Source organism: Crinia signifera, chromosome 19 (genome assembly GCF_055691185.1).
Source record: "Crinia signifera chromosome 19, ASM5569118v1, whole genome shotgun sequence".
NCBI lineage: Eukaryota > Metazoa > Chordata > Amphibia > Anura > Myobatrachidae > Crinia > Crinia signifera.
In genome coordinates this window covers 6,962,471-6,980,336 of record NC_139226.1, presented here as the reverse complement: position 1 = coordinate 6,980,336, position 17,866 = coordinate 6,962,471, and the positions used below count along the sequence as shown (strand labels likewise).

Sequence of the window (17,866 nt, the reverse complement as noted above, 5' to 3'; positions counted from 1 at the left end):
ATTATATAGCAGGACACTAGTAAGAGGTGACTGGGGATACAGGGGATATATTATATAGCTGGACACTAGTAAGAGGTGACTGGTGATATATAGCAGGACACTAGTGAGAGGTGACTGGGGATATATTATATAGCTGGACACTAGTAAGAGGTGACTGGGATATATTATATAGCTGGACACTAGTAAGAGGTGACTGGGGATATATTATATAGCTGGACACTAGTAAGAGGTGACTGGGGATACAGGGGATATAGTATATAGGTGGACACTAAGAGGTGACTGGGGATATATTATATAGCTGGACACTAGTAAGAGGTGACTGGGGATACAGGGAACATATATAGCAGGACACTAGTAAGAGGTGACTGGGGATACATTATATAGCTGGACACTAGTAAGAGGTGAGTGGGATACATTATATAGCTGGACACTAGTAAGAGGTTAGTGGGATACATTATATAGCTGGACACTAGTAAGAGGTGAGTGAGATATATTATATAGCTGGACACTAGTAAGAGGTGACTGGGGATATATTATATAGCTGGACACTATTAAGAGGTGACTGGGGATACAGGGGATATAGTATATAGCTGGACACTAGTAAAAGGTGACTGGGGATACAGGGAACATAGTATACAGCTGGACACTAGTAAGAGATGACTGGTGATACAGGGAACATAGTATACAGCTGGACACTAGTAAGAGGTGACTGTTGATACAGGGGATTTATTATACAGCTGGACACTAGTAAGGTGATTGGTGATATATTATATAGCAGGACACTAGTAAGAGGTGACTGGGGATACAGGGAACATAGTATACAGCTGGACACTAGTAAGAGGTGACTGTTGAAACAGGGGATTTATTATACAGTTGGACACTAGTAAGGTGATTGGTGATAAAGCGGGTTCATTATATAGCAGGACACTAATAAGAAATGACAGATATTATTGCTGGACACTGGATACCCCACAACTTTCTGAACTAGAAATCAGGATTTCTGCGTGGCCTTGAGGTCAGGATGTGTGGCCTACAATCACGTCACTCTCACAAGGCCACACCCTATTTTTGCTGTGGGCACATGGCCAGCGCGCTGTGAGTTTGTGGAATCAATCTTTGGGGGGGGGGGGATAAATCAATGTGTTATTTGGTTTTTCCTTTGGGAGCAGTAATTGAATCTAGGGGGTAAATGTAACAATGCTTCAAAATGTGAAAAGTGGGAATGTTGCACAGAACAACCAGATGCTAGCTATCATTTCTCTACTGCAGTGGTTCCCAACGCTGGTCCCCAGGGACCCCCAACAGTGCACGTTTTCCAGGTCACCACACAGAATCACAGGTGACATGATTAGCTCCACCTGTGGATCTTTTAAAATGTGCACAGAGTAATAAGTGCACCTGTGCACCTGCCGGGTGACCTGGAAAACGTGCACTGTTGGGGGTCCCTGGGGACCAGCGTTGGGAACCACTGCTCTACTGAATCCTACAAAATGATAGCTGTGGTCTGATAGGTTGCTGTGGGCAACATCCACACTGCATCACTTTTAAATGTACCCCTAGGTATAAAGGGCGGGGCACAGATTAAGGGGCGGGGCCCGCTGCCTCTGAAGCGCATGCGCACTTCCGCCATGCTGTCAGTGCAACTGCTGGCGTCTCCCAGGCTGGTGGTGTCGTTGCCTCTTCTCCGCAGCATCATGTCTCGCTCTCCGCCCACAGCACCGCCGCCTCCACCGCCATCGGGGCCCCCGCGCACCGTGCTGGGCACCATGGAGTTCGGGCGCCGGATGGACGCGCAGGCCAGCGGGGAGTCGGTGCGGGAGTTCCTGAGACGCGGCCACGACGAGCTGGACACCGCATACATGTACGCGGACGGGGAGTCCGAGCTGGTGCTGGGTGGGCTCGGGCTGGGCAGTGAAGGTGAGCTGCTACTGCTACTTCCGGGGTCTTGCGGGCCAAGCCTCGTCTTGTAGCTGCCTCCGCCAATCGGTAGCCGTATGTGAAGGCAGGGGGGCGTGGCGTTATGCCCTGAGGTGATTGACGGCTGAACATTGAGTGGGAGTCACGTGGCAGCACCTAGTAGGGCACTGTCTGACCCCTCTCCTGTGTATTTGGGGGGTGAGGGAGTGTATGTGTGGCACAGTGGCCAACCCTCCCTGATGGTCAGGGAGACACTACCATTTCTCCATTATGTATTATAGAGTTCACCAAGCTCTGAATAATTCACAATTTGTTTGGTGTATATGTGGACACTTGAGGACATGGCTCAGGCCTGGCTGTACTAGTACTTTAAATATCACATCTCCACACTTCTCGTGATTCTTAAGGCCCCCTTACACTTGTACGATTTGGTTCAATTTCACTCGATTTCACTCAATCTAGACAGATTGAGGCAATCAATCAAACCAAATCTAATGCTGGGTACACACCAGGACGACTAGGGCACGATTCTGTCAATTTAGATCCAATTCCGACCGGTTGTATGCAGATTGTATGTACTATCGTGCGTTTTTGACATTTATTTGATCCGATTCCGATCAAATGCGCGTTCACGCCGCTCGTTTGGTCGCATCTTTGGTCCTACGTGCTGCAGGTAGGATCCGTCAATCCCAGGCCGACCGACCGTCAATCGTATGCAGATCGTGAGTGTTTTTTGCCGCCTCCGTCGTCCGTCCGTCGGTGCGTCCGTCGTTTGATCCAGCCTATTTGAGTGGCATTTCCTAAACACTCCCCCGGCGCCATGTTTTTCCACATAGCAAACAGCGCTGGCGCAGCAGTTGGACTCTCCTTCTTGTCTCATCTCCCAGAACAACAACCTGGTATGTTTGCACTCCCAATGCTCTTCTATGCATGCCCACTGTTGCCACCAATGTATATAGTGTGTATAAAGCACTGGTTTGGCAACCGTGCACCCGACCATGTCACTGTTTTTTTTGGGTGGGCCCCATGTCTGTGTGTATACATATAACCAATGTCCACCATTGCAGTATTCCAAGCACTCCTCTCTGCTAGGCCCCATTCACCTGTGTGTGTGTGTTTGTGTATATATAGATATATATACATAAACCATTGTCCACCATTGCAGTATTCCAAGCACTCCTCTCTGCTAGGCCCCATTCACCTGTGTGTGTGTGTTTGTGTATATATAGATATATATACATAAACCATTGTCCACCATTGCAGTATTCCATGCACTCCTCTCTGCTAGGCCCCATTCACCTGTGTGTGTGTGTTTGTGTATATATAGATATATATACATAAACCATTGTCCACCATTGCAGTATTCCAAGCACTCCTCTCTGCTAGGCCCCATTCACCTGTGTGTGTGTGTTTGTGTATATATAGATATATATACATAAACCATTGTCCACCATTGCAGTATTCCATGCACTCCTCTCTGCTAGGCCCCATTCACCTGTGTGTGTGTGTTTGTGTATATATAGATATATATACATAAACCATTGTCCACCATTGCAGTATTCCAAGCACTCCTCTCTGCTAGGCCCCATTCACCTGTGTGTGTGTGTTTGTGTATATATAGATATATATACATAAACCATTGTCCACCATTGCAGTATTCCATGCACTCCTCTCTGCTAGGCCCCATTCACCTGTGTGTGTGTGTTTGTGTATATATAGATATATATACATAAACCATTGTCCACCATTGCAGTATTCCAAGCACTCCTCTCTGCTAGGCCCCATTCACCTGTGTGTGTGAATAGCAATCTGCACAATAAAATGTATAGTGGTTTTCATAAAAGTTTATTAACATTTTAAATACTTAAAACATAAGAACTAGGTAAACTGGTAACTATAACTATAAAAATTTAAATATGAAACAAAACATGGGTATAACTATAACAACTAAAATGGTTTTATCTTTTTACAGTCCCAATGTCCAACGCAAAGGAACAAGAGTTTTTGGAAGGGTTTATTGAAAAATATCGTACACACGAATGCCTGTGGAGAACCAAATCCAAGGAGTATTCAAACAAAATGAAAAGAAACCAAGCCTTGGAGGAGTTGGCACGCTACAGTCTTCCATTTCACCCAGAGGCCAATGTTGAATGGGTGAGGAAACGCATCCAGAATATGCGCACGGTGTTCTTAAAGGAACACAAGAAGATGGAGGCTGCAAAGAAGTCTGGTGCTGGAGTCGACGAGATGTATCAAACATCGCTCTGGTACTATGACCGGTTGACATTCACCCTCAGCCAGGAGTCGATGAGGACAGGAGTAGTCCTTATGGTCGAACAGGAAAACCAAGAAGTCGCGGCGCAGGAGGAGGAGGAGAATTCGCAGTCTGCATCGGTGAGTCTATTTTTTTGGCTATCTAATTGATTCCTCCTGCCAATCCACAGCGCCCTCCCCATTAAAGTAGGCCATGTACTCTTCCCTCACCTGTTTGGCTCGTGCACTCCCTGTGTAGCGTTGTGTTGGGGTTTGCAAGGAGGATATCTGCACTACCTCCTCTGGCAGTTCTTGGTCTTCTTGGAGTGCTGTGCCTGTAGCCCTTTGCTGTGTGGCTTTTCTGCGGAGCAAATTGTGCAGGACACAGCACGCCGTGACAACCCAGTCAATTTTGTCCACCCTCAGGTTAATGGCAGTGTGAAAAATGCGAAACCGGCTTGCCAGGATGCCAAAAGCATTTTCCACAACACGCCGTGCCCTGGATAGCCTGTAGTTAAAGATCCTTTTGTCATGGTTCAGGCCCCTTTGCGCATATGGCTTCATGACATGCTCGTGCAGGCCAAAAGCCTCGTCAGCCACAAAAACAAAGTTAAGCCCCTGTTTAGTTTCCTGGACAGACGGCAAGTGAAGGGTGTTCGCTATGAGCCTTTCGTAGAACTTTGTGTCCTTGAAAGTGCCACCATCCGATGCACGGCCATTCCTTCCTACATCCAGGAAGATAAACTCATAGTTGGCATTCACCACAGCCATTAGTACAATGCTAAAATAGCCCTTGTAATTAAAATAGTAGGAACCACTATTGATAGGCTGGGCTATGCGGACATGTTTGCCATCAATGGCTCCACCGCAATTTGGGAAGTTCCATCGCTGTTCAAACTCCTCTGCGATGACTTTCCATTCATTCACGCTGGTAGGGAACTGAAATTAGAAGTAAATAGAATTGATTAGTAAACATGTTCAATTTTTTTACAGCTTGGTGACTACCCACCTGCAACCCCAGACCTATCTGTCCTATCTGATAATGCATGCACATCTAACGAAGTTCCTACTCCGGCACGCACTCCGCCACCCACCCTGGAACCCACTCCACCACTCCCCCGTGCCAAAAAAATGCGTGGCAAAGGAAAAAAAGGAGAAGCAGCGGCACATGAAGAATTTATGATGCGGGCACATCAAGTCCTGCAAAGAAACCCGGACAAACATGACAACTACTTCACTTATGTGGCAGAGTGTGTTCGCAACATGGCTCCTGACCAGCAACTTACTTTTGAAAAGTTATGCATGGAGTTGGTGTATAATGGCAGTTTAGGGTATCTCAACAGTGGCACTAAAATAGTTGGCATTGGTAGTGCACCAGACACACCACTGTCATTAGAATCACCAGTGCCTACTCCGCCTGCCACCGTAGCAGGCCAGTCGAGCACAATTCCAACACATACCCAGTCAACACCTACACAGCCTTCTCAACCCCCCCAGTACCGTCAATTCTACAGTTCTTTACTGATAGAAGATCCAGAGTGTCCTGTTTTTGAGGATCTGTCTTAAAAAATAGGCTACTTTATCATTTACCATCGACATGGTCTCAGCTGCAGGTATGTGATGGCCACTGCTCACATGGCGTATGGCGCACATCAATGGGGCCGGGACCATTGCATCTGCGCCATGCGCCATGTGGGCCGCAGCCTTTACATATCTGCAGCAGACATCCTCTGCCACACAAGGGCCACAGTGTGTATTTTTGTTTATTTATATGCTGCTACCTGTACCTGCATTACCAGAGGGAGAACAGGATTCTCCTCAATCTGGATAGCAAACTCCATTTATTGCCCTTTTTTCTTTGCCAATAGTATGGGGTACTGTGCGGCAGACATGGTCTCGGCTGCAGGTATGTGATGGCCACTGCTCACATGGCGTATGGCGCACATCAATGGGGCGGGGGCCATTGCATCTGCGCCATGCGCCATGTGGGCCGCAGCCTTTACATATCTGCAGCAGACATCCTCTGCCGCACAGTACCTTATCCCTACTGTTGTAAGGGCATGTTCCAGAAGTTACCAGAGTGTCTTTTGTCTTGGTTTTCTACATATATGCTGCTACCTGTACCTGCATTACCAGAGGGAGAACAGGATTCTCCTCAATCTGGATAGCAAACTCCATTTATTGCCCTTTTTTCTTTGCCAATAGTATGGGGTACTGTGCCGAAGACATGGTCTCAGCTGCAGGTATGTGATGGCCACTGCTCACATGGTGTATGGCGCACATCAATGGGGCGGGGGCCATTGCATCTGCGCCATGCGCCATGTGGGCCGCAGCCTTTACATATCTGCAGCAGACATCCTCTGCCACACAGTACCTTATCCCTACTGTTGTAAGTGCCTGTTCCAGAAGTTACCAGAGTGTGTTTTTTGTTTTTTTATATGCTGCTACCTGTACCTGCATTACCAGAGGGAGAACAGGATTCTCCTCAATCTGGATAGCAAACTCCATTTATTGCCCTTTTGTCTTTACCAATAGTATGGGGTACTGTGCGGCAGACATGGTCTCAGCTGCAGGTATGTGATGGCCACTGCTCACATGGCGTATGGCGCACATCAATGGGGCGGGGGCCATTGCATCTGCGCCATGCGCCATGTGGGCCGCAGCCTTTACTTATCTGCGGCAGACATCCTCTGCCACACAGTAGCCTGTACTTATTGGGAAAGTTTAAACTGGGTCATACATACTTAAATCTTTATATATAGTGTGTGTTTTTGTACAATATCTTTTATATATGGTATTATAATATATTTTTGTTGACACAATCTATTTACTATTTTACATGTTTTAACCATGAAAGGCCTAAAAAACCTGTTTCTGTCCTAGGCCTAAATTATAAATAAAAATATTTTGTTTGCACAATAAAGTGTACAGTGTATATTTCATCCTTACCTTGCAATACTGGTACTGCAGCACCTTCACAATGGCTTTGCAGGTCTCCGGGATGATGAGGCCCAAAGCTTGCGGGGAGATGAGGGATCCAAACTTTAGGTCAGCAAGAGACCGTCCTGTCGCCAGAAACCTCAGGGTGACCACCAGCCGTTCCTCAGCAGGGATAGCCATGCGATACTTGGTATCCTGCTTCTCGATGTGGGGAGTCACCAGACGCAGCAATTCCTGGAATGTGGCATCATCCATCCTCAAGAAGTTACGGAAATCGTCTGGGTTATTCTCCCTGATGTCCCTGAGCAGTGGCATGTGCGAACGAGTCTGACGCTGAAGTAGCCACTGCTTTGTCCAGCATGATCTTTCTCTCCTGCGCTGGGCTCTCTGACGCCTGAGCTTCAAAACTGCATAATAGAGCAGGTACTGTTGCTGGTGACTACCCATCACTGCATTCTCCATAGTGCAGGGTTAAAAGACACTTTGTAATGGCAGGCAAAACAAAGTAATGTGTAAATAGCTATGTCCAGCGTTCAGCAGGTATAAACCAAGCCTCACTAGTAACAAAGCAGAAATACACTGGTTTAAAATGGCTGCTGCTATTCCTATCCCCCTCTGCTAGTCCTCCCCCTCTGCTAGTCCAGCCCCTTCATTCAAATTTCAAAGGCCCATCTGACGACGGTCGCATGTGTTCTTGCAAAAAAAACAAAAACCAGCGATCCGACCGTCTTAACGACCATCGCGGGCGCATCGGGATCGGATCTAGATCGTTCCGCAAAAAAACACAATTTTTGCTAATCGTTTGCTGGGGACTGCCTGGGAGCTCCCGGGAAGTCCAAGGGAAATCGTTCCATGGTCGTCTATCGGTCGTGAACGACGGTGGTCGTCCTGGTGTGTACCCCACATTACAGGATTCTCCTGCACTGCGACACGATGCGCGTTCCCGTGCACATCGTGTCGGACCCATGAGATTGATCCTCCTGCACATAGGATCTATCTCATCGGGTCCATTAGGCACACTTCAGGGGACATTAAACTTATCGTCCGCCTCCCCAGGGAGGGACTTGGTGACCTGTTCATGTCCGCCCCGCCCACACAGCACTCCGAGCCCGCTGCCATTCATAGTACAGTCAGTGACAGTGTCAGTGTCAGCAGCCATTACACACAAGGGTCCGCAGTTTCCAGAATTGTTTGGTATATAAAGTGTCCTGCATGTGTTTTTATTCACTCTGCCGCCGCCACCCCCTGCATAATATCTGCTGTGCCCCTGTCCCCCCATACAGTGCCTCCCGAATCCCCCGTACCACCCGCCGTAGCCTGTTCCGTCGCCTCCCCTCCCCAGTATCAGCCACTCGCTTCTCCCGCCATCTACCCTCCCCTGTTGCCCCCGTCAATGCATCCTCTGTACAGTGGGGGTGATGATGTCCCCAAGCACCTGACTGCGCCCCTGCATTTTTTTTTTTTATTTACACCTCCTGCCGCCGCTCCCCCCCCCCCCCCGCGCATTATAGCTGCCGTGGTTTTGCGCCCCTGTGTCCGTGTCCCCCCCCCCCCCCGTATTATGCGCCACACAGTGCCTCCCCCATCCCCTATATTACCTGCCGTTGCCTCCGCTTCTCCCGCAGTCTAACCTCCCTGTCCTCCGTCCAGTGCAGGTTCCCCCGAGACCTCCATGATAAGGCTGTGCGGCTATCTCAGGGATTCCCCTCCGTATGGGAGATAATCTCCCAAAGCACCCGACAGCGCACCCCCCCCCCTTCCGCCAAAATACAAGTGAGCGGCTGAGTTGCTTCAGCATTCAGAAAATATATATATTTTAAAAGGCTTAATTACATCAAGTACTGCTGCGCTGTCACTAGGGATGGTAATCGGTACAGACATCATCGATGGTTACCATCGATGCCGATTCTGCACCCAGCGATTGAAAGTAGGGATGGCCATCGACTATCGATGTTCCCAAAACATCGATGGTTGGGACCTAGATGTCGATGTTTTGGGAACATCGATAATCGATGGCCATCCCTACTTTCAATCGCTGGGTGCAGAATCGGCATCGATGGTAACCATCGATGATGTCTGTACCGATTACCATCCCTAGTGACTCTAGTGACAGCGCAGCAGTACTTGATGTAATTAAGCCTTTTAAAATATATATATTTTCTGAATGCTGAAGCAACTCAGCCGCTCACTTGTATTTTGGCGGAAGGGGGGGTGCGCTGTCGGGTGCTTTGGGAGATTATCTCCTGTACGGAGGGGATTCCCCGAGATAGCCGCACAGCCATAGATGATTTCTGCACCGATTACCATCCCTAGTGACAGCATAGCAGTTTTTATTTACAGTTTTGGCCACCCCCTCCTAGCACTCTGGACATCTCCTAGGACCTCCCATCTGGACACATTCAATTTGGCAAGATAAATCTCATACAATTTATTGAACCAAATTGAATGTAAAAAATGGCACATCAAGTGACAAATCTCATGTAGCACTCCAGGAAAGCTGCTGGGGAAGTTCACATTCAATCAGGCACAACTTATCTCTAGGATAAGTTGAACTAGTGTAAGGGGGCCTTTATCCATCGTGACGCACCTGCTGCAGCTCATGTCACTTGGTGGCTGCTGGTATATTAAATAAGTATATTTAATAAATAAGTATATTAAATATACTTATTTATTTTAATATGCCAGCAGCCCACCAAGCTACCATGTGACATGAGCTGCAGCAGGTGCGTCACAATGGATAAGAGTCACGAGAAGTGTGGAGATGTGATATTTATATTATAAGCGCTCACTTTTCATTTTAAATGCCTGGAAAGTGTGTGCCCCCTTTCTGTGTGTACCACTTTTGACCCTTCAGATGTTGGAGGGTATGCCTCACATGGGCACACGTTACTGTTCCCGGTAGAAACCGACTTGGATGGTAAAGAATGGGGGGAAAATAATGGTGTTTGCAGACCTTCCAAACACTTTTACGTACTATAATTATAGTGGGTACACCAGGCGCCATTGTTATGGGGCCCAGACACTGATACCCCTTTCACACCAGAAAATGCAGGGACCCACTTGGGAATATGGTCCAGGGATCATGGTGGGGCATTCACAGGTTTGGCCCCTTTCACACCAGAAAAGTCCCTGCAATTTCTATTGTGGGAAGATGGTGGGATGGGAGCAGAGGCGGCAAGGAGGTGGAGTGTACACACCGCGGTTGGTGGTCCTCGGTGCAGGCATGGACACAGGTTATATGTTTGCATGCTTGTTATCCTTATAGTTTGTCCATGCTGCAGGGTTCACGTATCAACAGGTGATGACCCCTTTGTGCAGCATTTGCACACCAAAAAAGGGGGGAATGAGGCTTAGGCCTGGTACACACCAGAACGATTAGGGCAAATTTCGACGGTTGTAACGACGGTTGTGCCTGAATTGGTGCACAATCGTTTGTATTTTACTCACGATCCTGGTCGTTTGCGATTGGATGCGCGCTTCCGGCACGTCGTATGTCGCATTGGAGATTTTGCCTCCTGCAGCAGAATCAGCCGATCCGACCGCTGATTGTGTGCTGATTTTATGCACATCGTTAGCACATTGTGTGCGCTTACGTCGTCGCGACCATCCATCCGATCCGGGTTGTTTACGCCAGAGATCCAGGACACTCCCACCGCAGCAGGCAAAAACAAAGCAGACCAAAATAACAATGTGCAGCGTTCAGCAGGTATACACCAAGCCTCACTAGTCACAAAGCAGAAATGAGGTCCTTTAAAATGGCTACTGGTCTTTGTCCCCCCTCTGCTAGCCCAGCCCCTTTAATTACATGTCATAAACGACCATGGCCAGTGCACACACGATGTACTCACGATCCGCACATCCGATGGTCGTACGACCGTCGGGAGCGACGTCGTATCGTATCTACAGCGTAATTACATTGTTTGCAAAAGAAACATGATCGTTAGCACATCGTGAGTAGGCCGCGGGAGAGCGCTCCAGGGAAGTGCACATTAAATCGTTAGCCGATCGTTAGACGATCCTGATCTTTCTGGTGTGTATGGGGCCTTAGAGGGAGGATGTAGTGAAGCAGCAGGGAGGGGAGGAGTAGCACTGCGGTGTGGGTTGGACTGCAGCGACGGAAGCTGCACTGCTGGTGGAGGGGGGTGAGATGCACGCCTGGAGGACATGCGCTGAAACAGGGACACTGACTGCGGATAGCCGGCTGTAGGAAAAGGGTGGGGAGTGCTGCAGAATCGGATACTGCAAATAGATTATTGTCCAGCACAGTGTTGGAACCAAGGGTGTCGGATTATCGGTTGTGTACCTACTATAAGGGTGAGCGTGGAGCCATCAGGGTAATGTCTTATGTAATTATCACTAACACAGTACCAAGCTGTGGCAGAGAAGCGTTAGGGGCATGGCGATATGCGTAACTTGTCACCAGATCTGGCATTTGGGTCGGGCAGAAGTCACCACATCACAGCTCAGCCTTAGGCTGATGCTATATGGGACTTGCTGAGATAACCAGAGGGGGAGTTATATCACAGCGCTGGCAGGCAGCATGCATCTGAGCTGAATGCCATATAATCTGCATAGTTATCCTTCGCTGTCTGTACTGGCAGCAGATGTGCAGGACACTCGGCTCAGAGCCAAAGTCTGCTCCTTGTTACTTTGTACTTTGCTGTAACCCGGCTGCGGTAGTTACTCCTATGCTTACAAAGAGATCCTAAGGATCCAAATAGGGGTTGCGGTAAGAGTATGGTGTAAAAGTGGGCAGACTAGACGGGCATCACATTAAGCCCATAGGATGGAAATAACTGGCATGTAGAAAGAACATATAACATTTACTCACTAATTGGTTCTGATCAGGATAGAAGGAGATTGAGGCAATATTTGTATATTCTGTATCTGGCTGGCGCAGTGCCACAATACACCTGTATATAAATCCTGCAGTGCCAGTCTGTATATAACCCTGCAGCTCATTAAGTCCTTCCTCTGACAGTGAAAGTGGCGACTAAAGCCAGCCCGTGGGATGGGAGGACCCTCACCGCAGAAAGCGTTCGCCACCAGCTAGAGACCTCTCTCCAGCGCATGAAGACTCCAAGCGTTCAACTGTTCTACCTGCATGCACCCGACCACCAGACCCCGGTGGCGCAGACACTGGCAGCCTGCCAAGAGCTGTACAAGGAGGTAATGCCCTCTGCTATACCAGCAGCATACATAGAGATCACAGTCCTCCGCTGTACCGGCAGCATGCGTAGAGATCGCGGCCCTCGGCTGTACCAGCAGCATACATAGAGATAATGCTATACCGGCAGCATACGTAGAGATCGCGGACTCCGCTGTACCGGCAGCATACGTAGAGCTCGCGGCCTCCGCTGTACCGGCAGCATACGTAGAGATCGCGGCCTCCGCTGCACCGGCAGCATACGTAGAGATCGCGGCCTCAGCTGCACCGGCAGCATACGTAGACATCGCGGCCTCCGCTGCACCGGCAGCATACGTAGACACCGCGGCCTCCGCTGCACCGGCAGCATACGTAGACACCGCGGCCTCCGCTGCACCGGCAGCATACGTAGACACCGCGGCCTCCGCTGCACCGGCAGCATACGTAGACACCGCGGCCTCCGCTGCACCGGCAGCATACGTAGACACCGCGGCCTCCGCTGCACCGGCAGCATACGTAGACACCGCGGCCTCCGCTGCACCGGCAGCATACGTAGACACCGCGGCCTCCGCTGCACCGGCAGCATACGTAGACACCGCGGCCTCCGCTGCACCGGCAGCATACGTAGACACCGCGGCCTCCGCTGCACCGGCAGCATACGTAGACACCGCGGCCTCCGCTGCACCGGCAGCATACGTAGACACCGCGGCCTCCGCTGCACCGGCAGCATACGTAGACACCGCGGCCTCCGCTGCACCGGCAGCATACGTAGACACCGCGGCCTCCGCTGCACCGGCAGCATACGTAGACACCGCGGCCTCCGCTGCACCGGCAGCATACGTAGACACCGCGGCCTCCGCTGCACCGGCAGCATACGTAGGGATAACTGCCTCCGCTGTACCGGCAGCATGTGCATAGTATCATGTGCCTAGTGTTTCTCAGAACGGTATACATGATGCATCTACATCTACAGTTACATCGGTTTTGTCCCATGAATAGGTCTCAACTGTTGGTTTTCTTCCAGGGCAAGTTCCAGGAGCTGGGTCTGTCTAACTTCGCGTCCTGGGAGGTGATGGAGGTGTACAGCATTTGTAAACAGAACAACTGGGTGCTGCCCACAGTGTACCAGGTACATACTATGAGGGGGTGTTTATTCCAAAATCTTATAACGTTGGTCTGCGTCAGCCCTGCTGTGGGAATACAGCTTGTTCCTACGGATGGATCCGGGAGGCTGCACCTCCTAATATTTAGGGTTCAAAGTACCATAATTATTAGGAGACAGCATCATCTCCAGGTGTTAGGGCAGACTACAGACAGTAAGTGTGCAGTGCGTAGGAAGAAAACCCCTACACCCAGGTATCGCTGTATGACACTGTACCCTGATAAGCTATGGGAATGTGTACACCCTCTCTGATGCACAAGATCAGGGCTGGGCAACATCGGCCCTCCAGATGTTAGTGAACTACACATCCCAGGATGCTTTGCATTAGTTTTGCTATGTGGCCATGCTGAAACTGATGCAAGGCATGCTGGGATGTGTAGTTCATCAACATCTGGAGGGCCGGTGTTGCCCAGCCCTGCACAAGATGGATGTAGGGCGGTAATTTTGCTCTGTTGGGTGCCATCTAAAAATCAGGTTAAGTGTTGCTCCATTGGGTGTGCACAGCCGCCATTGCTAACATTGCGGTTATGTTGTTCCGTTGTGTTGTTGGGCTGGTGACTAGTGACTTCCTGTTTCCAGGGAATGTACAACGCAACGACACGACAAGTGGAGACGGAACTGTTCCCCTGCCTGCGCCAACTGGGGATCCGATTCTATGCCTACAACCCTCTGGCAGGTGAGTTACACACCCTGCTCCGCTAAGGGAAGTATACGGTGTGGCCCATATATATAGTGTGACAATGCAGCTGTGTAGTAGAAGCACACACTGACTCAGAACTGGTCTCCTAAGGATTATTTTGGCAGGATTACCGCAGGCTAGTAACCATCATACAGTAAATGCCCCAACACAGAACTACTCCCAGTCACCAGCCAGCTTTCCCAGCGTCTGTCCTCAAGATAAATCCCCCAGACCATATACTCCTCCTTTCCCAGACTGACAGGCATAGGACAATCCCAATGGAGTTCCTCACAGCTGCTCTGTTTAATTAGCCATATGCTTGCAGCTGCATCAGGCTGCAGGGCATAAATGCACTAAAATTAGGTGATACAGTTCTTCCAGTGCATGTCAGCAGAGTTGTAACACATACACCCCCCCCCCCCTCCCCCGGTTCCTTTGTAGCACAATGCCACAATATATATGTGCACAGACAGAACTACAGCTAGATCTAACATGCTTGTATAGGTGACAGTAATGCTGTGTACACACAGGGGGATATATTGCTCTGTTTCTACTTTACATCAGCGACCATCTCTGGTCGCTGATGAAAAAGAAACTGCCGGGGGGAGCCCGGCAGTGGAAATCAGCTGGTCGCAGGAGCATGTTCCTGCGACCAGACCAGCGATCACCACAGGGGCAAAAACAGGAGCGCGCACCCGGCGATATATTACCGGTGCACACTCCCATTGCGGGCAATATGGTTGCTCAGCGACCATATTTCCTGCGATTTTGCACAAAATCGCCCCTGTGTGTACGCACCTTTAGTCTTTCATTCTGCAGGCGTGTTATGTACCTGTCCATACCCAGCAGCTGATCCCTATGACTGATTAACGCGCTTTACTCCTTCCTGTGTGCAGGGGGACTTCTAACTGGAAGGTATAAATATGAGGACAAGGACAAAGAACAGGAGCCTAGCAGGTTTTTTGGGAACACCTGGGCTGAAGCTTACAGGAACAGGTGACTCTCTGCCTACTACCATATATGTCATGTAATGTAGCTCACTGACATTCATCTGTATGACCTTTGGAACATTAATATCCATTAAACATCACTAAGTCGGGAGAGATCCGGAACCAGCTCTTTAATACTAAACCCGAGTCACTCATTATACAGAGTGACCTGGGTTTAACCCTTCTTATAACCCAGGTTATAAGCTGTGGTGCTTTCACACCATATCTCGACCCAGGTCCATGTGTCACTAAGCCAGGTCTGAGGTGTGATCTGATTGAGGTATGAGTGGAGAAATGATCAGACTTCTGATGCCCATTGTCTCCTGCCTTTATGTTGTGACGCTTGGATTTAGTGCTCTGCCCACTCTCTCCACCATCTCCAATTGTATCAGTTATTTTCTTATGAATGATCCAATGCTTTAGGAAAATTAACTTTGTTAAAACTGATGGTGATCGTGCTACAGTCAGACAAAAATTGGAAAAATTGGGTAATAGTGCACACTGCTCAAGTGCAGCAGCAAATGCACACCGGACACTGGCGTGTATTAAAAGGGGAATGGATTCAAGGGATGCCAATGTGATCCAGGCTGAATATGTTCTCACTGGAGAAACGGAGGCTGAGAGGAGATGATTAGTATGTTCACATACAGGATTGGGAATCATATGGAACTGGGAGATGAGTGGTCACTAACAGGCCTATACTTAGGACATGCAGGTATGTGAGTGGTCACTAACAGGCCTATACTTAGGACACGCGGTATGTACTGAGGCTTGAGGAAAAGAAATTCCGTACTGAATTAAAAAGAGGATTTTTCACCATTAGAGCAGTAACATTCTAGAACTCATTGCTGGTGGGGTGATTACAGCAACTACTGATAATGACTTTACATTAAAACTGGATACATTTTTGGCCACTAAGGGAATCCTATAGATATGACTTACTCAAGTCATTAGTTACATGTTAGATGGGCCGAACTCGATGGATTAAGGTCTTTATTCAGCCATAACATACTGTAGTAAATGTTACTTTCTCTTTCATCCATCCTGGAGACGCAGCTCTACCACGGGATGTAGGAGGGTTCGCAGGAGCAAGGCACCTATGCTGACTTGTTTTGAGCAGGCTCCTCCCTTCTACAGCCCAGAGTCCCCAGGGACGTGGACGTTTTATCTGTGTAGCTGGTTGGCTGCAGCTATAGAATGGTTTGTGGAGTGGGATGTAATTGTCCTAGGTGGGCACAACTGACCTACGTAGTCTTGTTATGTTCTATTCGCCACCCCTGTGATTATACTAATATTACTATTAATGTTGCACAGATACTGGAAGAAGCACCATTTCCAGGCCATTGATCTAGTTCAGAGAGCCCTGGAGGAGTCCTATGGGGAGGGGAGACCTAGCCTGACATCAGCCGCCCTGTCCTGGATGTACCACCATTCTAAGCTACAGGTATGTGTCCTTGTAATCATGGTAGTCCCGTCTGGGCTGTAGAATTATATCTCGGTGAATGGAAATTGCTTCCATAGATAATACATTGCAGCTGTAAGCAACATGTGACTACACATCCCAGCATGCCATAGTTTCTCTTAGGGCATGCTGGGATGTGTAGTTTCACAGCAGCTGGAAGACCCAACCAATCCTACCCCTGCTATAGCACATGGAGGTGTTCTAGCTTGCAGGTGGCCCGACTGTTGAGTAGGGTACCGTCCGCTTTACTGAGCACTGGAAATTGGACCATTGTAGCTATTTGGGCCAGTAATACCCCTGTCACATTGCAAATACCGGGCCGCATCGGGGATTTGGACACTGATCCGCCCCAAGAGTGACCCTGCGTTTATGGCAATTTGCTGCTCACAGCGAACCTGGTCACTGACGTCATCTAGGCGGAGGCATGTCATGCGGCTGAGGAAGTAGCACTGAAGACACACTGCTGCTTCCTCCATAGAAGTGAACGGAACCTGGGTTACCCATTCCCACTAACCAGAAACCCGGGTACAACCTGGGAATAACACTGCTTCTAGCCCAGGTCGGATTGCTGGACCTGGGCTATTTGAAATGGCCCTTTTGCACTGCACACCAACCTGGGTTTATTTGTGCGGTGTGAAAGGGGTATTACCCTTGTACCTGACAACAATACTATCATATTAGTCCAACAGTTGGATGTAACATAAATCAGGGGTAAGTGTGTGGTGGGAACTGAGTCTATGATGATCTCAGGGCTGTGAGGCAGCAATACTAATCATTACAAAGTCCGTGTTGCCCAACATTAGGCAGAATTATTGTTAGCTTATCCATAGTACAATTACTCTGTCCTATCTGTTTATAGAACACGTTAATAAAATGTAACCATTCCTGTTCACTGACCTAATGTCTTGTTGCTCCAGGGAAGCCGGGGAGACGCTGTGATTCTGGGGATATCCAGTAAGGAGCAGCTGTTACAGAACCTGGCTGACACTAGGCCACTCCTCCCACCCGTAGTCTCCGCCTTCAATGAGGCCTGGAACCTGGTTGCTCATGACTGCCCGAACTACTTCCGCTAGGACGCAGCGCCGAATTCCTACGTGCTAATTATTAGTGATTTCTACGTAATTGACCCACAGTGCCTCCTGTCCCGGTGCTCCCAAACTCACAGAACCAGCTGCCATTGCTAGTAGACAGTCATCCTATAAAGCATTTATATATATTTGATAAATAAAGAATTACCAGAAGTCTATTCCCTGCCTCGTTAATGTGGGACAGTACTTTGCATATAGTATAACACCTGCCACACAGGGGGGGTAGGAGA

The 17,866-nt window shown here is 49.0% G+C and overlaps 1 protein-coding gene across 1 annotated transcript; it reads left to right on the top strand.

Annotated features, from left to right (window-relative positions):
- The first annotated feature begins 1,598 nt into the window (after positions 1 to 1,598).
- Positions 1,599 to 17,794, top strand: AKR7A2 (aldo-keto reductase family 7 member A2). The gene is made up of 7 exons (XM_083161922.1): positions 1,599 to 1,917; positions 12,092 to 12,279; positions 13,281 to 13,385; positions 13,998 to 14,094; positions 14,994 to 15,093; positions 16,401 to 16,530; positions 17,466 to 17,794. Exons 1-7 carry the CDS (start codon positions 1,614 to 1,616, stop codon positions 17,619 to 17,621), a joined length of 1,080 nt encoding a protein of 359 aa, XP_083018048.1. The 5' UTR covers positions 1,599 to 1,613; the 3' UTR covers positions 17,622 to 17,794.
- Positions 17,795 to 17,866: the final 72 nt, after the last annotated feature.